Source organism: Rhinolophus ferrumequinum, chromosome 2 (genome assembly GCF_004115265.2).
Source record: "Rhinolophus ferrumequinum isolate MPI-CBG mRhiFer1 chromosome 2, mRhiFer1_v1.p, whole genome shotgun sequence".
Taxonomy (NCBI): Eukaryota; Metazoa; Chordata; class Mammalia; order Chiroptera; family Rhinolophidae; genus Rhinolophus; species Rhinolophus ferrumequinum.
The window spans coordinates 59,435,431-59,463,020 of record NC_046285.1 but is presented as its reverse complement, the minus strand read 5'-3'; the positions used below and the strand labels follow the sequence as shown (position 1 = coordinate 59,463,020).

The window sequence follows — 27,590 nt, the reverse complement described above, 5'->3', positions numbered from 1 at the left end:
CCATGCACAAATATATGTCTCTGCTTATCAAAGGTAGGAAAGATGAGGGTGGCTGGCTGACAAGATTTTAACACATAATAACATTTTAAATTTAGATATAATGTTCACAAATCAACCAACTTAATTTCACAGTTGCTCTTTTACTAGTGAACTCCTTGGAGGATTTTTCTATCTGACAAAGTGACCAAAAATCAGGCCCGATCCTAGCGAATTTAATAAGTCAAGTAAAATAAATAAAAGGCAAAAGGATTAAAAAGAAATATACTTCCATTATTCACATATAGCCTGTTTGGGTATACACAAAATATAAAAGTATCCACAAAGTATAAGAATCAGTAAGCTAATTTACCAAGACCATTATTAGGCCAATATATAAAAAGAACCATTTCTATATACTGTAACTAAAACAATGTGAAATTTTAAGAAATGCATCTACAATAGTATCAAATAACAAGAAATACCTAGGAACACATCTAATAAATTACATGTAAGATGCCCAAACTGAAAACTACAAAACACTGAGGAAAATTAAAGACCTCTCAATAAGTGGGAGAATATAGCATGTTCATGGGTTGGAAAGCTTGATATTATCAAAATATCAATTCTTCCCAAATTTATCTATAGGCTCATGGTAACCTCAAACAAAATCTCAGCACTACACAAAAATAAGAGGAAATTATAATTATACTTCACAACATGGAATTTTACAAATATGTTGAGCAGAAGAAGCCAGACACAAAAGGGTACACATCGTATAAGTCCCTTTATAGAACTTTTAAAAGGACACAAAAATAATCTATTGTGTTTAAAGTAAGGATGGAGGTTACTCTTGAGTCTAGAAGTAGTGTCTGTTCAGGGGGCAAGGAAGGAGTCTTCTGGTAAGTTCTGGGTCTTGACCTAAATGCTTGTCCATTTTGAAAAAAATGTATCAAGATATATTCTTCTGATTGCTATTATCTTATTTCAATTAAGTTTCTATTTTTTAAAAAAGGAATCCTGGGTGACAGGTTAGCTCAGTTGGTTAGAGTATGGTAGCACCAACGTTGATTGTCCGATCCTAGTGAGCATGTGCCCTCCTTTTAAAAAAAAAAAAAAGGCGACCCTGTCCTGGTCAAATAGCATCATTGAGTTAATACTAAGATTTCTCAAATTGTAGCAAGTCTTTCTTCTGTGATGGGATAGAAGTCTTCCAAAGAAATAACCCAACTGTCTTAAAAATAGAAAAAATAGACAAATTGGTCCATTCAAGAGACATAGCAATTCCCTCTGCTGACAAAATCTGTTTCCTGCCCATAACTACAGGCCTGTGGAATCTGTCCAAGGAAGCTACCCCATGCCAGTGCTGGCAGTGAACTTCACTATTACAGCACCAAAGATCAAAACAAAGGAAAACACTTTTGTTGAATGTTATGATGAATGACAGTTTAATTCAAAAGAAATTTTTTTAGAAAGACAAAAAAACACCGTGTCTAATAAGCCTTTCCTCTGGTGTTTTATAATCATCAAAGTTTCAATTTGCCACAGACTTTGTTGTGAATACACACAACATTTATGTGGTTGCTGAGTGTTAAAGAAATTGCCCATCAGTAATGCTGCGGCCTGAGGGAGAGAAAGACCAAGCCCATCCTTATTTCTCCCGCTTCATACACAGCCTTTGCCTGCCTTCCACCGGTTGTTCTCATTCAGGCTTTGTTTTGGGTTTTCCTTCTCCCTTCTTCAGTTTCATTACCTTCATCTGGGGCAGGCTCATCTTTCCGAAATCAGCTGTGTGGGCCTGACCTTAGGGCGGACCTTATTTGGTCCCACTTGCCAGCCATGATCTTCTTACTTTACATGGAAAGTTGTATTACGACGGAAGCTGACCAGAATGGCATGTCCATGAGGCTGTCGCAGGTGGCCAGCCTGTGTCTCCAGAGCCTCTCACAGCACTTGTGAACAAACATGACGTGGAATGTACGCAGTTGTGGTCAGAGACTTCTCAGGATTCCAGAGCCGTAATCCTAAAGGGAAGGTCCCTTCCTAAGCTTATTACTTTCTTTGCCACCAGCTTTATAGCTCCCTGTTCTTCTCTTAGCCCACCACCACCCCACTTCATTTCCCTCCATAGTAAGAAATAGGTACTGTTTAGTTCAAGAATGCAAGGGAGGGGACCCTGAGACATTTGCCCATATGGTTCTTTTGTTATCGCACTGAGTGGAACATGAGAAAGGAAGGCAGAGGGAAAGAATATCAAGCAGAGGGACATATGAACATAAAAATGACACTGGCAAAACACAACTGAAGAAGTCACCTGGAAGGCAGGTGTGGCTTCTTCTCTCCTGATTTACCCTTAACTTGTCAGAGTAACCTGTTGGGAAAGACCAGATGCAGTGTCCCTTGTGTTCTGTGGTCTGAAGAGTACAACAAAGCCAAAGGGCCTACTTTCCAACATACTGCTGCCTTTCTTTAGCTCTAGACTTTTGGGGACACGTTTTGAGACAAAGCTCAAATAGCTAGTTAGTAAGAAAAAAGACGGAGATAGAAGGAGGCTTATTTTTCAGGTTCTCCCATATTACTAGAATAGGTCAGAAATATGTTTTTATTCTAGGGCTGAGAAGATTAGAAATTCCTTTCAAGCATAAAATATATTCCTAATATCTCAATATTCTTTGTAATTGCTATAGCAGCACTAGTGCATGACAAGGACCGAATACCCTGTTCTGAGAACCAAGGAGGTTCAAGGGAGATAAAGTAAGTGGTTCTGGCACTTAAAAAAGAACATCTGGAAAAGGAGGTGCCTTTTGGATTTTCAAACCAAATAACAGAAAGCTCAAACTCATTTGAATGGTTAACATTGATTCTGCCTGGAAACAATTTCTAAAAATAAAAATTTGAAGTGTTATCAAATTTAGTTTAAGGGGCACAAGTTCTAAAAGAAGAATTGGAGGAAGTATAGGGGAAGGTACCATTTTCTTTAATATCTGACACAGCTAACTTCTGTAAGCATAAATTCAAAATTCGAATATAGTGAAAAATCATCCATGAATAGTAAAATCAACTATTTAGTAAGCTGTGCTAAAAAGTTTTAATGAATCCCTCAAAAGCCCACTCCTCAAACATGCACAAACTACCTCTACCCAAATATCTCCACCTGACGCGTTCTGTGCTTTTACCAGTATTTTTTAAGGTCAATACAACATGGATATGAGAGGTCAGAGAATCAACAACAGAGATTTCCAGACCTAAAGTCAGCATTCCTGTATGTGGTATTTCTACATATCCTTTAAAAATGTCCCCTAAAGAAGTCAACAACTACAAAAGAACTGGCCATGCCTCTTTAAAAAAGCTCAGTGTTGGGGGGGGAGGGGGAATGGTAGGCGGACTGTTACAGATTGAAGAAGATTAAGGAGGCATAACAATAAGTGCAATGTGTAGTTCTTAATTGAATCCTAGATCAAACACAGTATCGGTATCAGCTATAAAAGACATTTGGGAGATAACTGGGGAATTCTGAATATTACTGAATAAAAGTTAGTTTTCTTAGGCTATATAGAAGAATGTCCTAAATCTTTGGAGATGCACACTTAAGTATTTGGGGGTGACATGTCAAAATGTCTGCAATTTGTTTTCGAATGATCCAGAAAGAAAAAAAAAATCTACACAAAGAGAAATGAAACAAATGTAGCCATGTTTTAAAAATAAATCAGTAAAATAGATACTATATCCCATCTGCGAGACACTTGGAGGGAAAAAAAATCCCTTTATCATATGATTGACTAAGAGGTCAAAAGGAGACGTGCTAAGAACTTCAAAACCATGCTTTCACACATGAGGAAAGCCACTCCTGGCCTATTACCAAATTGGAAGGCTACTGTCCTATTTATCTTGTACCTTTACCATGTTTGGATACTATAGCCCCAGGAATCTAAAATTACACAAGGACAAATGTTGGTCATACTCTAATGTCTAAGCCAGTGGTTCTCAATTTTTTTTTTTTTTTTTTTTGGCTCTGGCTCACTCAGCAAGGAGACGGGAACACCCAAGACAGGGCAAAATGAAAACTGCTACTGCTATCGCCATGACAATTGTCCCCTGCCACCTCTTCCACTGCCTGGGTAAAAAGACAGCAGTTACACAAGTACAAAATATTAACAAAACTAAAACCTATCAGTAACATGCCCAACTCAAGACTCAAAGCATTCTTGGGAAAAAAAGAAAGGAGAACATCTACTCCTTGTGAATATATATGCATAACAGGTTTAGAATATTCCTAGAACAGCTGAACAACTCATTAGATTTCATCCCCAGAGTCCTCAAAAGGGTACATACAATGTAGCCATCACCAACCTGTGAAGGTTGGCAAAATTAAAAAGAATTAAAGTGTTCTTCCTTGAGGTTCTCCTTGATGCTCTTCCCTCCCAAGCAGCTAGTTTGGCTCCTTCTCCCCATAAAGGCTAAGCAGGGCCAGGGCAGAAGAAGCTTGAAATGGGTGGCCGGGGCTTTCGGTGCTCTGGGCCTTAGGAGAAAATGGCACAAGAATTTTGGAGGGCACCAAATGGTCCAACCTAGCTTACCAGGCTAGGAGAACAGAAAGGAATGTGGAGCTGAAGACCTAAATTATGTTAAAGAAAGTATGTTGGCTTGGAGAAGCCCTGCACATTTATGAGATGTGATAAAAAAATGTGGTGAATGTTTAAATCCAAAAAAAATTATTACAGTAAAAGACACATTGCCATTAATCCCCTTCAAAATACTCCCCCTTGCTTCGAACACACTTATTACATCATTCTTGCCACTTTCTGAAGCAGTTCTGAAGTCCTCTTTCGTGAGTGTTTTTAGTCACACTGTCATGGCTGCCTTGATGTCCTGAATTGATTCAAAACGTTTACCTTTCATGGTTATTTTGACTTTGGGAAGAGCCACAAGTCGCACGGTGCCAGACCTGGTGAATAAGGTGGATAAGAACACACCATAAGGTTTTTACCTGACAGAAATTGCTGTACCAGAAGCGATGTGTGACACAGAGCATTGTCATGATGGAGGACAAAGTAAAGATATCACAAAAGAGGACTTCCAGAACTGCTTCAGAAAGTGGCAAGAATGATGGGGTAAGTGTGTTTGAAGCAAGGAGGAGTATTTTGAGGGGGATTAATGGCAATGTGTCTTTTACTGCAATACTTTTTAAAATTTAAACATTCACCGTATCTTTTGATTGATCACACCTCACAAATTCTGGGAATCAATGATGGTGACAGGACTCTGGAGTGGAATCGAGGCTCTCCTAGCAACTCATGGCAGATATGACAGACATCTGGTGCAGCCAAAAGCCAGGTGAGCATACCACATACAGGAGCTGAGATTTCAGGAAGGCCCATTTTGTAGTCACAAACTGCAAGAATAGCTGCATTCGTCCAGGGCAAAGTCCTACATTGGAAAGCAAGGTTTCTGCTCTGGGATAGAATTTCATTGTCAGTAGACATAGGGTTTGATCTCTTCAGAATGTCACAGAGCAGTATTCATGATTTCAGATTAATCACGGTGGTGGTGGTGGTGGGGTGTGGGTTATGGTGTTGATTACTCCGGGTTATTTTTTCCTACTTGTCCTATTTCTCAGTGAGGACAAAAAGACTGAATATTATCTTGGAGGTATGTCAGGGCCCCATGGTGCAGGATCAACCATGAGGTGGCGGAACTCATTAACAATTACAGACTTCCTTCCTATATGGTCAATACCATTTGCACAATAAATAATACAAGAGCCAAATTAGCAACTGATAAAGCTAGTTCCTGGAACATCTGGCACTGGGAATCTGGTTTCTCCTACACAGTGGGAAAAACCTACAGTCAACAGAAGAAAGGCTTCAGGAATTGGTATGTGGACAAAAAAATAAAACAAAAAGAAAACCCAATCTATTTTTCATGATTTAGAGCTAGAAATTTGGGGTAATAGAATCAGCTCAAAAAAAAAAAAGTGCTTTGAACTTAGCATGATATGGACTATGGGAAAAGACAGTCAGATTCAACAAATAGGGTTAGCGGTAGAGAAACAGGACCAACTCAAGAGCGAGATTTGTCTTGACGACTCTGCATGAAAATGGCTGGGGAATACCAGAGTGAAATAACAACCCATCAAACTAGAGCCACATCTTGCTACAGTGGGAAAAGAAGTGAGGGAAGAAGACACCTTTCTTGCCCTTAAGAGTAGATGAGGTTATATCAAGTTTTCGGAAATTCAAGAGCTGGAACGTGTTTCAGGATGCAAGCCCAGGAATACTCCTTTGGTGAGCTCCTGTTAAAAATGAGAGGCACTTACTTGAAGGATAGTGTGGAGACTGTGTCTCCAGAGAGCCCTCTGTCAATTCACAACTGGGTCGGCCTACAAACAGGTTTAGCAGACTCATCAGATCACTTCAGAGTTCCGAAAATGAAAGCCCAGAAGCCTTGAATACAAGCATTAGAAATTACAGGGAAGAAAAGGAGCTTAGAAAAAAACTGGCCCAACTTTGAAAATGTACAAATAGCATTAGTAGAGAGTGGTATCTGAAACATCTCTAAGAGGCCACCTGCAAGAGCGGCGGAATTTCTCCCAGGAGACAGGACTTAGAATAACGGATAGAATTCCTCCCACCTGGGTTTTAAATTAGACAACAGAATTGATGCCGTGAAGAAGTTAAAACCATGAGACCATCTCTGTAAGCCTCTCTTCTATTTTCTGTTTGTCTCGGATAAGCCTAAATCTCTGCTACGGACTCAAGCTGACAAGAGCAACATGCGTCTACGTGGTGCCACAGATAACACACTGGGCTTGTAGAACTCGGCTTTCTCTGGGGAAATGCCGGCTACACGTAGGATGGGTGCTTCGATGACAAGATGCTGCAGTGCTCACATTGGCTCTGGAGAGCGAGTGTTTGTAAATTTTGTTTCTATAAGGATGGTATTATGGTATATGCCCTTAACTGCTCCTGGAATGTGGAATATATGCTACAGGATAGATTCAATACTGGAGAAATCTAGCCCCAAAGATGCTAAAGCACATTAGCAGTTTCAGCTTAAGATCCCTCCCACCCCCCCAGCTTGGAGCTCCTGTTAAGACTCCCAAACAAAGCCGTCTGGCTAGAGTAAGAGGAGGAAAAGAAGAAAATGATGGTTTTACACTTATAAAGGGATTTTAATTTATCTGTAGGAAAGGGGGACTGACTTGACAAGGGGATTATACTTTACAGGTAAGCGCTACATTAGGAGCATTCTTATACTGTTGGGATCCTATTATTTTAACTATAATGCTTATATTATCTAGAGGCTTCATATAATTGGGAGGAGGGGGGTGATTTGGGGGTTTGCGTCTGCTAGGCCCAGCGCAATGATCACAACATTGATTACAGCCCAAAATTTCCTCCCTCCCTTCCCCCCTCTTCCATTGCCTCTTTCAGCAATGGCAGCAGCTGGTTGCCAGAACTAACACATGGTATTTCAAAATCAAATCAGCAACTGAAATACTCATGGTCAGAAGATGGAAAGCTAAATTTTGCCCATGAAAGTCAGTTTGGGAGGTCACTGCAACTGCAACCCAAAAGGTGGGATAGTACCACTCAGGATGACCACTTGAAATGGGAGGGCACCCTACGCTCCAGGGGGGCTCAAGGCTTCCCCTACCTCTTTCCTACCCCTCCAAAAAGGAGATACGTAATGAGAGTCAATGCCAACCAAGGTTCTAAAGGACAGTGGGAGGACAGCCTTGGCTGGGAAGAACAAAAGTGGTCCTCAAGGCTATTTACCTCTTCCGTTGCAAGGGGCTGGAAGCTGCTCCAGCCCCCAAAGGCTGAGAGGACCCCAGGAAGAGCTCGGGGTACTGGTTCTATGCACGGGGAGGCAGACTGCCCTGGTGTTGGTCTTAAGGGCAGAAGAGTCCTTAAGGGTGGCCTACGGTCTAGGGGCAAGTCTATCAGAGTAAAGAAGTTGGCTGGTCATTTTCTTCGTCATCAACTAGGAGGGCCAGTTGCTAAATCAAATTTGGGATACTGGCCTTGTCCTTTCTTCACCTCTATCAACAAAACAATAATGACACAGGTGATTTTTAAAGGTTTCTATTCTAAGTTTGGCTAAAATGGAAGAAAAGAGACTCTTCATATTAATTCCCGTTCTCTTCTCCTCCCAAAAGAAATGGCCGTGTTAGTAAGAGGAGCCCACCTAGGACGCATGTACCGAATCAGGAATATTCTGACTCACAGATGGGAACTGGGTAAGAACGAGTGTGTATCATGGAATAGCTACATCTCATTCTTGATAAAAAACTGCAAATCTTTCAAATAGTCATTTCCAAATAGAAAAACATCTATTATCAATTAAGGAAGATAATTTAATACCAGTGATAATACTAGTTTCAGATTTACTTCCTTTAAGTTCACACTCTCTCTACACTTCAGTATTATTTTTGAAACAGCTTGGATTTGTACAGTTCCTTTTCTTTAAAGGACTCATTTATCCTAACAAGCTAGGATTGTTACTTTAGAATTCTGAAAATGGAAACCCAGTGGCCTTGAATATGAGAGTTAGAAATTCAAGGGAGGAAAAGGAACTTAGAAAAGAATTGGCCCAACTATGACAGATGTAGGGCTTATGTATTAACAGATATGGGGCTCTTTCATAAAAATATTTTATACAGAATGAGTATTTCTAATTGTGTAAGAGTGCCACATCCCAAAACTTGTGGGCTACGGAGAAACCAAAGCATTTGACAAGTAAAAGACTTGTCGGAGTGTCCAGAGCTAACTGGGAGGAGAGTCAAGATAAAAATAAGTGGTTCCTCTGGTTTTGAATGAACCGCCCCCTTTCGACTACCCTTGAGGATGGATCTTTTTAGACCTACAGCACAGAGCCCTTGTTTCCATCTGGGACGTTTGGTTACTTGAAAGCTTAAGAGCCTGGTAGGATAAAAAGGCCTGATTTATGCCAAGAGGAGGATCTGAGTATTATTCATACCAACTACTTTCCTGGGGCAGCTGTTCAAAGATTTTAATATTCAATCTTAACCAATACGCTAGATCAGTTTTTGTTTAGTTTACACAGCTGAGAAAGAGGTCTAATGAGAACCCTGTCCTCCCAGCTTGAATTTTATGAGAGACGATAGGATGGCTTCCTCCACGGTGGGCCTTTTGTCGGCCATCTTAGAGTCTACCACAAAGGGCTGTGCACCACACCATCAGGAAAAGGGGAAACGGCATTTTTCCTGAGTGCGGGGGAAAAAAAAGCAAAACTAAACCTTCTTTAACATCCTTTCTATAATTCATTCCCAATTTAAATAATTATCATCTTAACTGGCATTAAAGAGAAGTGTTAGCACTACTTGAAATAGGATTTAAGCACAATTTTATCTTCAAATGTAAAATTCATTTTTAAAGTCTGATAGGAGAAAATCCAAACTCTAGAGAAATCGGCGTCTCCCCTGAGAACCATTCCTTCTATCTATAGCCCTCCTCCTAAAAGCAGAAACTCAGCAAGTATGTCAAGGGTGCCCAAACTGTGACTTTTTCTCGAGCACATGCAGTCTTACTAGGAAACACAGCAGTAGGTGCACAAAGTCTAAACGCAGCCTATAAAGACTTGGCTAGTGTGTGTGTTTAAAAGAGGAATCAGAAAATGAGAAATAGCCCTAACTACTTTTTTTCTGTTTATCTCTAAGGTCATCCCAAGGATTCTCAGAACTCAGGTTTTAAGACCCTCTACAGTTCCTTCACTTCCAGCTGGAGGCTGGTGTTGGGGGCTGTTGAAAGGCTGAGTGGGAAGGGAACATACGCGAGGCTGTGGTAGTGTGCAAAATACATTCACCAACTACTGGCTGTGTGCAGAGCAGGATGCTACGGTTGAGACAGAAAGAAAGATACATAAGGCCGAGGTTCTCCGCTTTTGGAGACGCTTAGAGCAGAAGAGAAACTGTTTCCTGTTTCAAAAGAATGGGAATTGGGAAGCAGGGACTAAGTTTAATATTTGTCAACATAACAGAATACTGTACATTAAAACCCTATGCTGCTTTCTCCTTATTCCACGTGGCTGGGGGGGAAGGAAAAGGGAGTTGAGGGGCAGAAATGTCCTGACTCGAGGCATCCCTCAGCCCAGCGATCACCACTAAATTATTCTCTGCCAAAATTCAGATTCAGAAACTTGGGGGAGGCATTCCAGGACCTGGTCTTTACTGTGGGAGGCCACTTAGTACAAGAGACATCCCCCCTCTTCTATTCTACCTTTTCTATGGAAAAAGGATAAAAGACCCTTATTAAGTGCCCTTTCAGGCAATTACAAAGCATTTCCAGGCCCTCTGCTGAAAAGTGTTTATGTAAGCTGGAGTCCTCATCAGCACCTCTGGAGCAGCACAAATATCAGCATCCCCTCACACAGCTGATATCTAGGGTTACCTCCGGAGACGTTTCAAACTCTCTCACAAAAGGACAATCTGCCCAGGCCTGTTCTTTTTTTAATAGGAAAGGACCAAGTTATAGCAAGAGAAATATTTCAGAAAAACTCTCTATAGCAAAACACAAATGCAAACAGCCTCATTTTGATTGAGGATGAGGAATAGGGATGAGGAAGAGCTCTTTGAAAAACCCTAAGGAATTTACACTGGATTAAGTTTTGTTTTGCTTTTTAACTGACTGTCCTTTTTATGCTTATCACATGTAGCACTGGTCTGGCCCACCCAGCCCTTGCGGGGGGTGGGGGTACGTAGCTGTAAGATATTAGCTGTTCATCAGAAGAACTTTTAGGGTAGACGTTATTGAGGCAAGTGAACCTTTAGGACCTGGCCTCATTCCCAGGTGAGGAGGCCACTCTGGTTTTGGGGTTGCTCAGAGGCTGGGTTCTTTTTGGTACTTCTCAGGATGTTTATCTGAAGAAGCAAGGCATTTGAGGAGTAGTTCTCATTGGAAGGGCTGCGGCCATAGTGAGGCTCCCCCATAGCTGACTACCAGTCTGGGAAGTGTCATTTTAAAATGACACGTATCCAACCACAGTGGGAAATTAAATAGGAGAGAGGGCCAAGGAGTAGAGAAATTACAGCTTTGTCACTCCCATGTTAAAATGTAAGCCTAAGCAAGAAATATCTGTGTTGTGACAGGCAAACACCCATTCTTCAGGCCTGCAGTAAAGACTAGAGCTTGCAATAGAAGAGCAGGCAGGAATCTTCAATGGGAAAGGAAAGCCACAGCCCCATGGGAAGCAGGAGATAAAAGGGTAATATCCTCAGATCAAGTCTCAACACCTCTCTCTCCAGGGAAGCTAAGCCATCCTCTCCTATTATCACTCCCTTTAGACAGCTACAGTCTAAAATGGGAGACCAAAAAAAGGGAGGCAGAGTCATGGGTCAGGCCATCAGTCTGGCAGTTGGAGGGTTAAAGTCAGCACTTAAAAGAAAACTCAAACCCCATTAAGCCCAGGCTCAGAGAACAGGGAACAACAGGGAAGCCAAAGGAAACTAATTTTGGAGGTTCTCCAAGCTGCCAATCACAAGCATATTTCTAACAGTCCCAGTGTTGTTTGAGTTGGTTGTTTTTCCACAGGCTGCACAATGGGGTCTGGTTATTCATTGAAAAAGTCTGCAAGGGAGCCCCGCCCTCCATTCACAACCAATTTGGAATGCTCCATTCAGCAAGGGGGGGGGCTCTGCAGCTCGGCTCGCTGGGGCCGGCGGAGCAGAGCCCAGCTGTCGCTGCAGGGACGCTCGCTCACTCAGCGAGCTGTGTTTATGCAAGAAATTCAGACACTGCAGGCGCCTGCCTGCTCTGCACCCTCCCTCAGATTCTGGCTGCAATTTGCAAGGGTGTGCAAGTCTGCTTGAAGTGAGGTCTGCAAGTGCCCTCTGGCAAAAGGGGAAAGGCAAACAAAACTATCTCATGCTGTCCTGCTCAGACTCTGACTGTAGCCACCAGCTGAGAGAAACAGACTTCAGTGGTATTTCTCCTGCCCCCGGGGGTGAGCTGGTCTGCATTAGAGTATAGCTCTCTGGAAGCTGGCCTTTCCAGACTCCTTGCTTTTCTATTTATTGTCAATAGCTACATCGAGTGCCACCTGGCTTCCTCCTAAGGGACAGGGTCTCTGGAGACACTACTGGATTCTCTGGCTGCAGAGGGGCAGGGGGCAAACTACCTAGTATGAACGGTTTCACAGTTCCTTTTCCTGGCTCTGTATGTGGAGGTTTGTAATTCCCCCCTGAAGGCCCATGAGACATCAAAAGGGGAAGAGCAGTGGAGATCTGGGGTTGGAGGGTGAAATCTACTCCAAGGACAACACAAACTACAAGGCTAAAAACTGGTTTGGTTTCTTAGAAATTTTTTATCAAACCTTCAATAATCACCCCAGAGAGATCAGAGGCAGCCACTCTGACAACCGGAATTTATTTCAAGGAAAAGCACACTAACTATGAAAATCAAATTCAGGAAATAAATTTTAGCTCATGGGTGGTTTCCTCTTTTTCATAACATATTTGGCTATTTCCAAATGTCTGATGTTTACCTCGTCTCCTTGCTGCCCCTATCCCCGCCCCTAGTTAACTGAGTACAGGGTGACATGGAAAGCATTTCTCTGAAATCTTTCTGACCACAGAAGCCAGTTTGATGCTTTGGCTGTTCTGCAGATAGGTCTCAAACTCCTGGTCCTTTCAAAACTGGGTCTTATCCTGCTCCCTGGAATCTTGCACCCTCTGCCTTAACTTTTCCATTGATGCTTCCTCCCTCTAGGCATGGGAGCCTCCTTTATTTGCTATGCAGGGTCCTCTAATATGGGGCCCTTCCTGAGAAGAGTTGTTACTCCATTGTCATCTATCTGCCAAGCCCAAAGGCATACTTACATTATGGCTACACACAGCACACTTGCATACATACTAGGGGCCTACGATTTTGCCCCTCCTTTAAGCTGAGCCTCTTACAGGGATGGGACAATGATAGAAACTGACGACCAAAGCCTCTGGTAAATGAGCTTGATGAGTTCACAAAATGAATTTTTTAAAAAGCAACCTAATCGGGTACTGGCAACAGCATCCCTGGCATTTGGCCAAGAGCTGGGAGATGCAACATGACAAGACTCTGAGCTCCCTGGATTCCAAGTGGAGAAACACTGTGTGCCAGGGCACAGATGGGGCCCAAGTGCCTCAAGGGCAGCCATGTGCCCGCCTGAGAGGGGCTGTCGGCCTCTGAGCCTGGATGTACTTTACCACCATAAAAAAAAACAAGAAAAGCATGGAGGAAATAGTCTCTTGGTTGAAAATCACACGCACCACCCAACCCTACCACTACCAGTAACATTTTTCTGGGACTGAAATTAAAACAATATTACTAGATGTTAGAAATGGCAGGTAGTACAAATTCTCAGATTTATCATTCTACTCGTGTCTTAAACTTGTCAAAGTGAAAAGTGAGGAAAAACAGGGAATAGATGGTAATTTCTTGATTGATGCCAGGATTTTGTTACCTCTGGAATCTACCTAAGTGATCCGCCAGGCAGACCCAGATGTAATTCCCCATCCCAAGTCTTTCTTGCAAAGGACTGGAAAGGTTACTAGGTTTTATTAGAGGAGTAAGAGCAGAGACACATCTAAGAGGCAGAGAAAAATCCATTGTTTTTAATAAGCCTAACTGAATTAAAGTTAGATGAAAACAGATTTTGTGCAAACATATGGCTCTCTTTTAGGTAAATGGGAACTCTAGGTTTTGGTTTTGTAAGAACCTGGCTCTAAAGACCTTGGAGGCTATCAAAACAGGAAGGATTTCAAATCATTTAGCACTCTCTCAGTGGTCAAGCAGTGGGCTAGCTAACAAAGACTTAAAAGTACTGTGTTTACCTGAAAATAAGACTTAGCTGGGCTATCAGCTCTAATGCATCTTTTGGAGCAAAAATTAATATAAGACCCAGTATTATGCTATATATTATATAAGACCGGGTCTTATATTAAAATAAGACCCGGTCTTATATTAATTTTTGCTCCAAAAGATGCATTAGAGCTGATTGCCCAGCTAGGTCTTATTTTCAGGGAAACAGGGTAGCAGTGAAAATGTGAAGTCAAATAATCTCTCCCTTCCACGTTTTCCTCCTGCTGTCTTCAGCACTCTTTCTTCTTCCTACCTCTAGAAAAGGATAAATAACCTTGACACCTTCAAGCGTCTCATTTTCAAAGTGTCTACAGTATTCTGTCTTACCTTCCATAACAAAAAGACTTAAGGGATGATCCTCTCAAATAGAAATGGTCTAAGATCACAGAGCAAGTAAACCTAGAATTTTGCTATACCACCTCCTGGGTCCAAAATGATGTATCTTCCCCAAAAGGAAGACACTGCCTCTACTTACTATACTAATCTTATACACAGTAAAGAAAAAAATCCAACTGAATAATCTCGTATTGAAACAGGATTAAGTTCAATGTGTTTTAGGCTCAAGAGCTGTCATAACAGTTAATCCTATTTCCCCAGCCATCTATTGCAATGTATTTATGAAAAGTCAATTGCATCAGTTAATTAGCCAGTCCTTAGAAAATTACTAGTAATTCCTCCAGTCCAGCCATTCTTTTAGAAACACATATTTAAAAAGAACACTTCAAGGAAAAAATAAGGTCATTTGGATTTTAAGACAATTCTCTAAATTGTATTTGGTATGGAGGCCATGGTTTTAAAGTAAGATTTTATCATACCTTCTTCCCAGCATAAAATATTTTAGTTATTTGAGATGCTGACAGAAAACATTCACAATATCACAACTGAAATGAGTAAGATTAAAAAAAAAAACAAAAACAAATCTGCATTAAAAAACTGCTTAAAAACACTAAAATCTAGTAATACTATTAAGTACCCAAGCACTCAGTTCAGAAAAGTGAATGTAACCTCCCACCCCCCAGCCCCAACCAAATCTAAGCATTTTGAGTCCCAGTCTTATCCGTGGTTCAGTTTGTAGTTAATTCTGTGAAAATGTGTAGTAACAATGTGTACACATCTATCTACTGACCCAGATTCCCTAGTTTGGTAGCTCTGTGTTAATACACATATTTAATTACACACACGTTTAGACAGATATGCACACATACACACATTCATTTATAATATACAATATATACAACACAGTTTTATATATCTGTACACACGCAGATATCCTCTAGAAAATGTCAACGTTGTAATTTTTCTGTTTTATAATTTCTCTCTCTTCCTAATTCTAGGTGGAAAAAGTGAAAGCACCAAGATATTTACTAAGGATCATGGAATGAAGAGAGCTGAGGTTTTGGGCTGGGCAGCCAGCAGTCTCCCTCAGGCTCTCCGGAAGGCCATCTCGATGTATGTGAATGAATGAGACAGAGCCTTGGGCATCTAAACATGTCAGGATCCCTTGGCTCTCTGCAGCTTTGTGAGAGCTTCTTTCAGGACTTATTTTATAATTTTTTCCCTTCTCATTTCACCTAACCCGTCCCATTTGTCCCAAACCAGTATTCAGTCTCTCCAGCTATTCGGACCTTGTATTAACCAATCTGTAAAATGAAGCCGTGGGTAAGACTACCTCTACAAGGGACCTCCAGCTCAAACGTGAGATCTTCAGGGTAACTTCTTAGGACCAAGAGACAATGGGGGGAGGAGAGGACGACACTGGCAGAACCCCCATGGTCTAGAGTTGCACTTGAATTCTCTTGAATTTGACCTTTAAGAGTTTCCAGATGGGGGATACTTTACTAATGTCTGTATTTGTGAGGTAAAGTGAAATATATACAGCTAGAAGTAAGCTGGGTATCTGTGTAACACTTACAAGAACAATGACTTCATTTATTCAAATCATACTTATGGATGGATGCCTACGGGTAGGAACCCAAATCTGGAACACTTACAAAATATAATCTCTTTAGAAGTTGACCTTATAGTGCTTACCGAAAAAAGTATGCCATAATCTTCAAAACTGACATTCCAAAATAAAAACAATTACCCACAATACTTAATAATCCTTTCTCTCATACACACTCACACACACACACTCTCACACATGTATGATGGAAAATCAATCAAATCAGCATTAACAGGGACGGTAGACTATTATCAGTGGCAAGCCACAGAAGAATATTTGTTAAATGCTTCTGCTGCTGTAGGGAAAAGGTTTGCTTTACCAGGCAAGTGCAAATTTGTTTTGGAGTTCACTGATTGGTCGATTCAAACCAACTCATACAGTGTCATTCAAGTTGAATGCGTTTCTCCCCTTCCCCTGGAATAATCACGGGCTCTTCCAGGTGACAGGACTAGAAGCTAACCCTCAACCCAAGGCTGTGAGATGAGCTCAGAGAAGAGTTGGCCCAGCCCCGGGGCTCTGCCAGCTCCCATGCTCCTACACTGTCAGTTTCAACTGCAGTCAAACCAGTCACAAAAAACAGCAAGGACAGATGGATGAAGGATAGATACACATCCGACATTTGTGTTCTTCCCTAACCTCTAAGGCAAGTTGATCTATTTGAATATATCCTTCTTGAAGCTCCATCTCCAGAAGCAAGAGTCAGAGAGGGGGAAAGAATTATTAAAATACTTTTCGAGGCTACTCAACCATCTGTTTTATGCTTGAAAGGCAGAAAAGCTCAACCTTAAGAAGTTAAAGCAAAAAGTAAACAAAGTGAAAAACACAGCACATTTGGTGAGCAGAATCATCTCCCAAAGCACCTCCGTTTCAGGTACGGCAATTTAATTAAAGAATTTAGCACGTTCTGTTCGCTGAGCAGGAATTATTTCTACGGAGCCAAAACACATTTATTGATTCCTTCACTTTAGCCTATTCCTGCAGATACATCTCTCTCCAAATATAAATCCTGTTGGCTGACATCTTTCTTTAAAGAACATACCTCTGCTTCAGCACATGAAATCAACTTAAATGCAGTCATCTCACCTCCCCCTTTTAACTCTTTTGGGTTACAGAGAAACAAACAAAAGTATCACAGAAGCATTTCAAAGAACCTCTGCCAAGAAAGCCACCTCCCAGACAGACTGTAGTTTATGCTGCTTCGAACAAGAACTGGAAAGGCTGGGGCAAACTGTCAACACAGAAGAGAGTGGGATTACAAACCCTGTCTTATTTTACACACACACACACACACACACACACACACACACACACACACACACACTTTGGGTTATCTTTATTTAGCCTTTCAGTGGCAAGCTTCCAATCACTTGAAAGCAATCACAGCGCAAAAATTAACATTCATTGACTTTCCTATAGAAAACACCCACAGCAAGCTGTGACAAAGCTACTAAGGTAACCATATATCTGCGGTTACACTTTATTCCAAGTTTCATGGCATTGCACCTTGAATATGAGACCTATCATTAAAGAATGTTTAGCTGGTACCTCTGATCTTTCATTTAATGATTTAGAACACCCAGCTTTTACTGAGACCCAAACATATCCTCTCTTCTAGTGGCATTTTCACACACACACACACACACACACACACACACACACACACACACGATAAAACAAAACTGGGAAGAATTTGTTGGTATAAAATGAGAAATCGAATCCTTGCCTGGCTCAGGTGCTTGCTATTATAAACTATGACTAAGAGACATGAATTCTCTATGATGCAACTCTCAAGAGAGGCAGCATTTTCTCCAGGCCTCTCTTAAACCTGCTCATTCGCCAGTGACTAATGCTCTCTAGAGCTGCCCTGTGCTACTCAAATTTCATCAGCCAGCTTTGTCCTTGATAGCTCTGCCTGGACCACAAAAGCTCCCCAAACCTGTTGAGGACAGCTCTGAAAGATCAGTGCAAAGCTAACCATGCCCCTGGCTAGCTCAGAGAGCTATCTTTTGAGCTTCCCACTGCATTTGTTATCTCAATGATACGAGCTCTTAATGACCACTTTTTAAAGTTTTTACTCTTCTCTGAATGCTCAAGTCCTGAAAACTACAAGAAAAATAGGAGTAAATCGGTCACACTGTGATCACCCTTTGTCAACTCAGAAGTAGAAACAAAACTGACAACATGTCAGGTGAAGCCACAATTAACTGGAATCTTCCATTAACTATTTTCTGCACCTTTAAGAGAAAAAAAATGTCAAGCTCATGATTTGCATCAAGGACTTAATTTATAAAACAAAAAACACTGTAAGATGATGTCTGGTTAATGGATGTTTGGCCCAACATCTTATATATAATGTCAATTAATTTATAATTTTTAGCTTGAAGCCTTGCAATACCCTTAGGCAAAAAGACATTTAGAATTAAATTATGTTCAGCAAATCTTACCTGCAATAGAATTAAAGCACTTTAGAAAATCATTTCAATAAGGAATGAAACAAATGCGTTGGGGGTTAACTTTGAATTATGAAAAGAAATGAAATGCATTCCACTGTCCAAATACGCTGCCTACAGTTGAAAAGAGCAATCCAGACATGGATGATCCATAATCAAACAATTTCAGAACAAATGAGCCACCACCAGAAAGGTACTTACAGTTATCAGACTGAAAATCTGGGACAAACTGTTCATCATCAGGAACTTGTGCTGGAAAAGAGATTTTTATTTTAGACCTTTAAGTTTTATTAAAAAGCACAGTAAAATGTTTTATATGGAAAATAGGACAGCCAAGAAACTTGCCTTCAGCTAACCAAGCCTCTTGAAGTTGACTGAGATCCTGAAACAACTCTAGAATTGAAAACAGGACACCAGAATGAGAATTCCTCTGCTAGGAAGAGGAAGAGTCTATGCGCTGCTTTCACTGGGAGCCATTTGAGGAAGCCACAACACAGAGGGGAAAGAAAGCTTCACTACCTTCAGAATCATGAGCCAGATCTGTGTCCAAAAATTTCCTTTTTCTGTCAATCACAGGCCGCCCTCTACAATCCTCTGATCGAGATTTCTGCAAAAGGCCAACAGACAGTGAAGACTCCACCGTAATAAAGGAGCCCAAAGGGGGTGGTACCACTAAATCAATAAGGAGAAGAGATTCAGATTTTAAGAGGGAGGACAAAACAAACCAAAAGCCATATAAACTTACCCCTGGGACCATAAAAGGGACTTGCTGATCATAAAACCCATCCATGGTGCTTCCAACGTCTCTAATATCACTTTGAAAGGTTTCAGCATTGAGTAATTTCTGGGGGGAAAAGGGTCCTCCTGTAATATGAATTTGGGAGATTTTAACAGAGGAGAATAAAAGAGAAAGGAAGTAATTTTATACTGCTCTTTCTTTAGGGCCTGTGCAAATCACTACTTTTCCTTGAGGTACTTAAAGCCCATTGAAGGTATGTATAAGCCTTACAGACTAACGCTGGGGCTTAAGGGCATCAAAGGTTCAGTGTACTTGGTGCCAAATATATTTGCCTACTCATCCTTTCTCTTCTCTCTCATCATCATCATCATCATCATCATCAAGAGTATAGATTTGCTACCATCTATTAAAAATAAAAGGACCTTATTTTCATTATAAAGGGGTGATTTGAAGATTCTCTCCAATAGAAGACTCTCCAGGGCATCTGTAGTGTTAGGTTTGTTTTTTTTTTTTTTTTTGTTTTTTTAAGAGAATTTAATTTTGACAGTACAGTGACAGGAAGTAGAGAAACTGGGTTTAAGCATTCCAAATTATTAGCTATTAAGAATCTGACACACATAGTGTTTCTAAAAGTATTTTGTAGGTCAGTGGTTAAAATACTATATATAGTTCCAGGAATATATTGATCAGAGGTACACTCATCTTCACACAACTCTTTATTAAAACCTAAACCTTCTGTCTAAACAGGTGTAGTGTCCTCTGTAATGTCACAAATAATCTCCATGGCAACTTACAGAGATATCTGTGACACCTCCAACTTTTTAAAGACTAGCACAGCTATGAAAAGTAATGGATAAAGGAAACTAAATTCCACTGCACACATTTTAAATGCATCTCTACCACAAATCTTTTTTTAAAAAGCACTAAAAGCAAAAGATCTATGAAAAGAAAATTCAGTTTGTTTCTTATTGTGAAGTCAATTTTTCCCCAAACATGTCAGAAAATAAAATTAAACTTGTTTCAGTACTGTCAAGTCCTGGGGCTGGGAAGAGAGGTTGGGGGTCAAAATGGAAAGGAGGGAATTTTTTCTAATTTGGCAGGAATAAAGTAATAATTTGAGGAAGGTAACATCTTCCTGAACACTTTGTTTTATTCTCCAAACAAAAACGCAATTAAGTCAACAAAATTGGGGAAGACAATTTCACTTGCCCCAGCTCTAAGGAATGCAAAATGTTTAAGGATAATTTTAACTGGTATATAAATTTTAAATAGGGAAATTTTTCTCAGTGGGCAATTCCATCCAATTTGTTTTTCACACTGTGGAGCATATCAAATTTTCCTAAGTGAGCAGGATGCAAGGAAACCCTTCGCGGCCAGCCTCCTCTCAGCACTTTGGCCCAAGTAATCAGATATTTTCAAAGTCAAAGAGAAAAGAGGGAGAGGAGCAAAACTGCACACAATTCATTAACTTCCTAGAAAAACATTCCCGCTAGTCTGGAGTGTTGCTTGCCTTCGAAATTGCGCTAAAACGTTCAGAATAAAGCCTCTTTCTCAAATGTCACCAACCCATATACAAAATCTGAGAGTCACCAGCACTGAGTTGAGGGTCATGAAAACGAGTCTTCCGTAGCCTTCAAAAACCTATTTGATTAAATCGTGGCCTTAGAAATTCTGTAAACATCTACTGGGGGAAGGAGACAACAGCTAGGAGATCGGAAGGGTAGATATTTTCAGAGTCTCATGATGAAATACGTTGCAAAATACTTCACCATGAAGAGCAAAATATTTTTTTAATTAAATGAAAGAAAGAATCTGCCATAAGTGAACCCAAAAGAGGCACTGAGGATCTTTTAAAGCAGCCCTCATGGTTCAAGGGCTAGAAAAATTGTGCTCAAAGTATAATTTTTTTTTAAGCCTGAAGGGGAAGGCTCGAGTTCATCCAGGAGTTTAAGCCACTTCCTTTGTGCCCGCCCCCCACCTCCCGGTGCCCCCAGGAAAACTTTAACGCGGCGCAGCGGCTTGACGGAGGCCCCTCCCCCGCGGCGCACAGCGGGCCTGGTTTTATGAATGGGAGAGCGAACCGCGGCCGCCACATCAGGTAAAGGCTGTAACTGGATCCCTCGCGCTGGGCCCCATTCAGAAAACAAGACACACTTCCACCCAATTCCCAGCCTTCCCCATTCATGAAAACTCCTTCAGATGCGCCCCCGCCCCCACTCCCATCGCACGCCCAGCCGCCGACGCAGGCCCCTCACCCCAGGGTTTTAGGACGAAAGCTCAATGCTTCATTCAGGAAAAGGGAAAGGAAAAAAAAAAGCCGCAGGGAGCAGCGAGCCAGCAAAAGAAACCCGCTTCATTCATAAAATCACCCACATTCATAAAAACGAGCTGCGGCGCCAGGCGCTACCAACCGCCCCCAATTCCTCCCCCCTAAAAAAACCTCCAAACATCTCTCTTTGGCACCCCTCCTCAACCAAGGAGTTCGGCTCTCCCCAGAGGTTCCTTCTCCTCAGAAAATGCCGTCAGATCCCTAATCCAGCGAGAGGCTCCAGCATCTCTCCATCCCCCCCTCCGCACCTATTTCCCCCCCACCATCCTCAGGCCGCTGTTCTTATGCTCCCCGATGTCTAGAGAATCGCCGTGCAGCCCGATTCTCTCGGTCTGCTGAGGATGGGAGTGGAAGGATTGAGTGTCCCCTTTCCACAACCTGAAACTTGCAAGGCCTGCCTAAGTTCCGGGCCGACCCCCAACCCCGCAGAATGCACATGCCTATGTCACTTAACCCCTCCTGCCTCTCTGGGGGCATCACCTCTCAGATATTCCCCCTAAGCTGCTTTTGGTCCCCTTCTCTCCTAAGCAAAGCTCCGCCAAACGTCTCTTCTCGCGAGCCTCCAAGTCCCCTCGGGGTTCTCAGATCTCCAGAGAGACTGTACAGTCTTGCAACTCCGCGCCCCCCATCTCCACCACGGAGCCCCCGCACCTCGCGCTCCTGCGCGCCTCCCCCGCGACGTGCGGAAACCCGCTCTCCGCGCGCTCCGGAACCGTTAGCCGCCCCCGCCCGACGCCTCCGAGGAACCGAACCGGACCGGACCACGGGAGGAGGGAGCGGTCAGCCCGGGGGGGTCAGCCCAAATAGAAAGTGCACCCCGATCTGATTATTCTGAATCAGCCCGTGAACTCTCGGGCCGTTCGGACCCGTTCCTGGACGCCCCTCTATGCCCCCCTTTCCCCCTCGACGCCCCCTCACCTGAGGCGGCGGCTCTCCTCCCCTGGCAGCGGCCCCGGGCGCAGGCGCGCTCACGCACGCGCGCACCGGGCCTGGGCGCTTAAGCAAACCGCTGGGCCGAACCGCTCTGGGGACACTGAACCGCTCCGCGCACCAGCCGCTGGACTCTGCGCCGCAGCTGCCAACCAGGCTGGAGCGCTGGCCCGGCCCCCGGCGGCCCGCTGCTCTGCCCGCCAACCATTGGCCTACGGCCCCAGCCCAGCCGCGATCCCATTGGCCCTAGGCCCCTACCCCGGCTGTCCATCACCTCTTGTTTACCTGTCTGCGGACAAATCCAGCCAAGCCGCCCCACCAACTCCGGTTCCCATTGGTCCATAGCGCCTCCCTTCCCACCCCTCAGGGGTCTGTTTTACATAATTTATGCACCGGGGGCCATTGGCCAATCAGCACAGGCTTGTTTATGTAATGAATGTAAGGACGTTTTTCATTCATAAAAAACGCGACCTGAGGGGGAAGCTTAGCTGAGTCAGTGAAGCACTTAAAGGGGCCGAGGCTCGGAGGAGCCACATTTATTTCCCTCCTCGCAGCTCTCCCAACTTTTCACCGAGGCACGGCATTTTCCCCTTCCCCATTCACCCCACTTCTTCCCCTAGCAATGCCACCGCCAGGATTGGGCTGCTGGGCGCCGGAGGGTCACAGCTGCAGCACCAAGCAAAGTTATCATTTTAGAATTTAGGAGAGAGGAATTCGTCATTCCACCCAGAGAAACTCGCTGACCGACCTGGGCGTTCGGCCCACAGAAACACAGAAAACGGAAACCAAGCCCTCTAATCTTAGTTACCTTTAAGAGAGGCCTTAATTTCCTTCAACCAGGTTTCCAGTGGGGAAGAATAAGCAGTATCTCCCTTTAAAATTTGAGCTCTCAAACAGATTTTAGTTACTATTTTATACTGGCAAGATTTAGGTCGAACCAAATTCCGTTTTATCCCCATGTTTAATTGCAGTTTATAACCTCTTCCAGAGTGGGTTTTGGACCCGAGATGAGAGAGGGTCGGCGCCCAAAGAAATCCTCTCTAGGGACGGTACCAACCAGTCAACCCACCTGGAAACAAATCCCTCCGAAACGGGTTTGCAGAGTTAGACCGCCTGAAAACACCCCAGGCTGCTTGTTTTCCATTTAAGTGTTGAATGCAAGATGGTGCATTTGCGAATTAGATACCGTGCAGCTGGGAACGACGAGAAGCTATTCTGCTTGCCAAACGATCGGGCACTAACTGCAGTTGCTGAGATTCTTAACAGGGTGTTCCAGGAAACAAATAAGCAATCTTCACCCATCTCCTCTCCCTGTACCCCCTCCTGTGAAGGCCGAGGGGAGGCTCTCTGCTCTCTCCGGGAGCTCTGTTCTGTTGGCGACCCCTGCCATTCACCCAGTGTGCCAACGGTAGGGAGGAAAGACGCCAAATGTTATGAGAGAAACCCTAGTAAAGGTGGCCCTAGGGTAGGGAACTCTGAGGCTGCTCCCCAACCCCACTGTAAGGAATGCAGTGTCGATTTTTAGGGAAAAAAATATTTTTTAAGTCAAAATTTGCCCACCTTCTTTTCTGCTGTCACTTGTATATCTTAAACAGAGCTAGCAGGCACTCGTCATCTGTAGTTTATAACACCAGAAATGTGGGAGTTCACCTAAGGAACCTGGAGTACCTTCATTGAGTCTTCATTGAGCACTGACTGACCATGCATGAGCTATTGACTTTGTGAGAGACGGGGTGGGCATGAGTTGATAAGTGAGAAAGTGCTCTGCACTTTGAACAAGCAGTTCTGTGATATTTAATTTCCTACTAGTAGAGCATTTTGCTACCGGCCCCAGCTCCAGTAAAGCTTTCCCTTAATGCTTCTCTCTATTCCCCAGATAGGGCCATTTCTCTTTGGTGGCTGGAGGGATTACCCTAGTCCAGTTGTGCTCCCATTGTGTTGCTGACATTTGTGAAGGCTCTATCCCTCCAGCTAGACTCAGGGCCCAGGGTAGCTCCCCGAACCTCCTCCTCCCCAGCTTGTCTGCCCCATCCTGTCCCATCTCATCTCTTCTGATTGTGTTCTCTGATCTAGTTTCTCCAGGAAAGCTTTCCTGCTCATCTTTGCTTAAATTTGTCTCAGGCTCCTGTTCTCCTCCCGAAGGCCTGCAGCCCACAGAGCCACATAGCTTTACCCTATAAACCATAGCACATCAATCACACTTTATAACTCTGCCTACAGGGAAATAGTGCAGGACACTTCACAGCAACTTTCTCTCTGGAGTTGGACTTGATGCCTGGAGTGTGACTCTTGTGACCTTTGCCTCAAGCCAACGCTCCCCATCCTACCTTGGGAAGAGAAGTTGGATATTTCTGGATTAAGTAATAATAAATAGTGGCTAAATTGGGGGTACAAGAGGAGTCGGGGGATGGGTTTTTATGAGAAGGTTGTCACAGACAAAAGATTATGTGTAGGGATTTACACCAGAATAGAGCACTTGCCAATTAATTATTTAATCATTCAGTAAAAAAGAAATTTTTTTGTACCAAATACTCAGCCAGACCCTGTGCCAGGCAAAAAAGTTATAGAGATGAATACAATCCATTCTATGTCTTGGAGGAGCCTATATTCTATGCATAATTTCAGCAGCTAAAGTTTACTGACACTTAATATATGACCTATTCGTGCCATATATAATTCGCTATAAATTATCTTATTTAATCCTCATAATAATAGCACTAAAGTGGTCTCTACAATTAATATCTACATGTTATAGACAAGAAACAGGCACAGAGAGGTAAGTAACTGGCCAATGGTCACACAGCTTGCAGGGTTTTGAACCTGGATAAACCCTAAGGCAGGAGACTTAGCATGCAGTTATGTTGTTCAGAAAACCACCAGAAAACAGAATTTGATTCCCACTTGTCCAGTAGAGGACAGAATTGGTTGAAGTCAGGCAGATTTTAGCTCAGTATAGTGTTAGGGAGGATTTGGGAATGTTTAGAGTGCCCCAAATGAATGAATACTGCTGCTGGGAATGAGTTTCCTGTCACGGGAGGCATTCACACAGAAAGATTTAGGGAGAGCACAACGGGACTACTGCATCGAGTGGGAGAGATGAACTCAGAGGATTGCTCCAGCTTTAAGGGTCTATGATTCTGAGAATTTGGAGCTGGTGTTGGACAGAGAGTCCCTGGGCCCAGGCACCTTGGCTCTACGTGAAATCTGAGGGTATTCGCATGATGACCTACCTTGCAGACTGACGCCTGGTCCCAGAGCTGCTTCCTTATTGTTAAGTGTTTATGATATCTTCTCTCTGTGCCTCTTCTTTCTTTGCTTCTGCTTCTCCTTAGTGACTTACCTTCCCTACTCCTATTGCCATCTCACTCCCTCTCTTCTCTTGTTATTTTTGCCTTTATAAGAGGTAAGTGTCAGTATTTAGAAGTTCTTTGCCTGGTACGTTTATTTTTTCCTCCTAAGAACATTGTTTACGTTGGAGGTTTTGTTCAGCATGTGTTCTAATGTGCCATTCCCTCTCCTCCAGGAGAGAAACAGGCCTGAAAAAGATAACAAAAAGAGAGACCTGCCCTCTGGAACATTCATCTAGTGTCAATCTAGCCTTTGTCCTCTGGCAGTAGCAAAACTCACTTAATCACAGCAGGATAACTAGCTCCTTGTTCTTCAATTTGCACCATGTCTTCAGAGAAACAACACAGAAGGACAGAAAAACAATTCTCTTGCCCCAAGCCTAAAAGTTTCTGTTAGCCTTTAGAGGACTGCTTTTAAAGTTTTCCCTTAAAATCCCAAAAGCAAGTTAAAGTGTAAAGCAGATAACCCCTGCCCTGAGCTCATCATCAAAATGGCGGTGGGAAGTGTGGCAGCATCACAATCTTGGTCCCGCACATCAGGAAAATGCCTCATGTTCGTCTGTTAGAAATGCTGACTGTCATGAGTACAGCCTTGTCTGGGGGCTGTGTGTGAGCCAGTACATGGCCCCTGGGGTCCTTTCCCATTCTTGTATCTTAAGAATGAAAGGACTTGAGGCCAGTGTCAAAAAGATTTTTCTTTTCTTCAAGGGATAAAGGATTCTAGCTGGCTGGCACACCTTCCTTTCTAAAATTCAGAAATAAATATTCTAAAAACTAAGGAGGGAAAAGAAGCTCTTTAAGAGTCCATGTCTCTTTAAACACTTAGGGGCCATATTGTCTTCAGGGTTCCTTATAGCCAGGGAATAATCATAACTGACATTGACTTGGGGCTTAATATGAGCCAGACACTATTCTAAACACTTCATATGTATTAGCACATTTAGTCCCAACAACAGCCCTGCGAAGGAGCTACTATTATTATCACCTCCACTTTTCACAGATGAGAAAATGTAGCTACAGGAAGGTTACATAAATTGCTCCAGGTCGCACAGCTCGCACATGGTAAGCAGGGGCCCTCTACAGAGCCTGGCTATTCACCACTCTGCTGGGCTGCCTTAGCCCCAGGAAGGCCTTTTGTGCTTGATGACAGAAGCCAATACTGTGCTAGACCCTTTAGGGCTTTGCTTATGTTCCTCGTAATAACCCTGTGATGGAGATACCGTGATTATCCCTATTTTATAGATGAGGAAACTGAGGCATAGAGAGGTGAGGTAACTTGCCCAACATCACATAGCTAATAAGAGTTGGAGTCAGGAGCCCAATGCAGATATTGAACAGAGTCCTTGTTCTGAAAAAACTTTGCTGTGTGATCTTAGTGCCTGCAATCTCCCACTCTATCAATTTCCCTCATCTTGCCTTTGGGGCTCTGGCTGTTTATCTGCCACTCCCATGAGAGTCGCAGCGCTTCCTTGGGAATGTGCTCCAGCAACTCCAGTCAGACTTCTGAATTATTATCTAGGGCAGCTAGAAAAATCATGAAAGCCACGTTAGAAAGAGAATGGAAACTACCTTACTGAGCATCCCCTATATGCCAGGCTCTGAGCATCCCCTGTATGCTAGACCCTTTACATACATTGTCTTATTTAATATCCCCAGTCCTTCTCAGCGGTAGTAATACTCAGTTTGCAGATGTTCAAACTGAGGGTCGAAGTAAGGTTAGAAAACATGTTTGAGGTTTCACAGTTAGGAAGGAGCAAGCCAGGCCAATGACCAAATGCACGTTCTTGACCCTCTGACCCACTGGCCTAGTGGGGCCTTATTCTTTCCTGGCTCCTTTTCTGAACTTAAGGACATCCTTTCTCCTGCCTCCTTCTCCTAACTCTCAATTCTTAGATTTTATAAAACATCCACTATCAAGAAAACCTGGTAGCACATGTTACATTTAGATTCTTGATGGCTGAGGGATTTCTTCCTTAAGCGCCATACCCTAGAAAAACAATAGGGTGAAAATCTTTGGA

The 27,590-nt window shown here is 42.9% G+C and overlaps 1 protein-coding gene across 1 annotated transcript in view; it reads right to left on the bottom strand.

The window, feature by feature from the left end:
• ETV5 (ETS variant transcription factor 5) overlaps positions 1 to 22,392 on the bottom strand; it is a 58,699-nt gene extending 36,307 nt beyond the window's left edge. Inside the window, exons 1-5 of the mRNA XM_033087891.1 lie at positions 22,214 to 22,392; positions 18,973 to 19,091; positions 18,747 to 18,834; positions 18,573 to 18,620; positions 18,429 to 18,479 (exon numbers count right to left, since the gene is read on the bottom strand). Of these exons, the coding sequence (XP_032943782.1) occupies positions 18,429 to 18,479; positions 18,573 to 18,620; positions 18,747 to 18,834; positions 18,973 to 19,017 (232 nt within the window). The 5' untranslated portion in view covers positions 19,018 to 19,091; positions 22,214 to 22,392. The remainder of the gene's footprint in view (positions 1 to 18,428; positions 18,480 to 18,572; positions 18,621 to 18,746; positions 18,835 to 18,972; positions 19,092 to 22,213) is intronic.
• Positions 22,393 to 27,590: the final 5,198 nt, after the last annotated feature.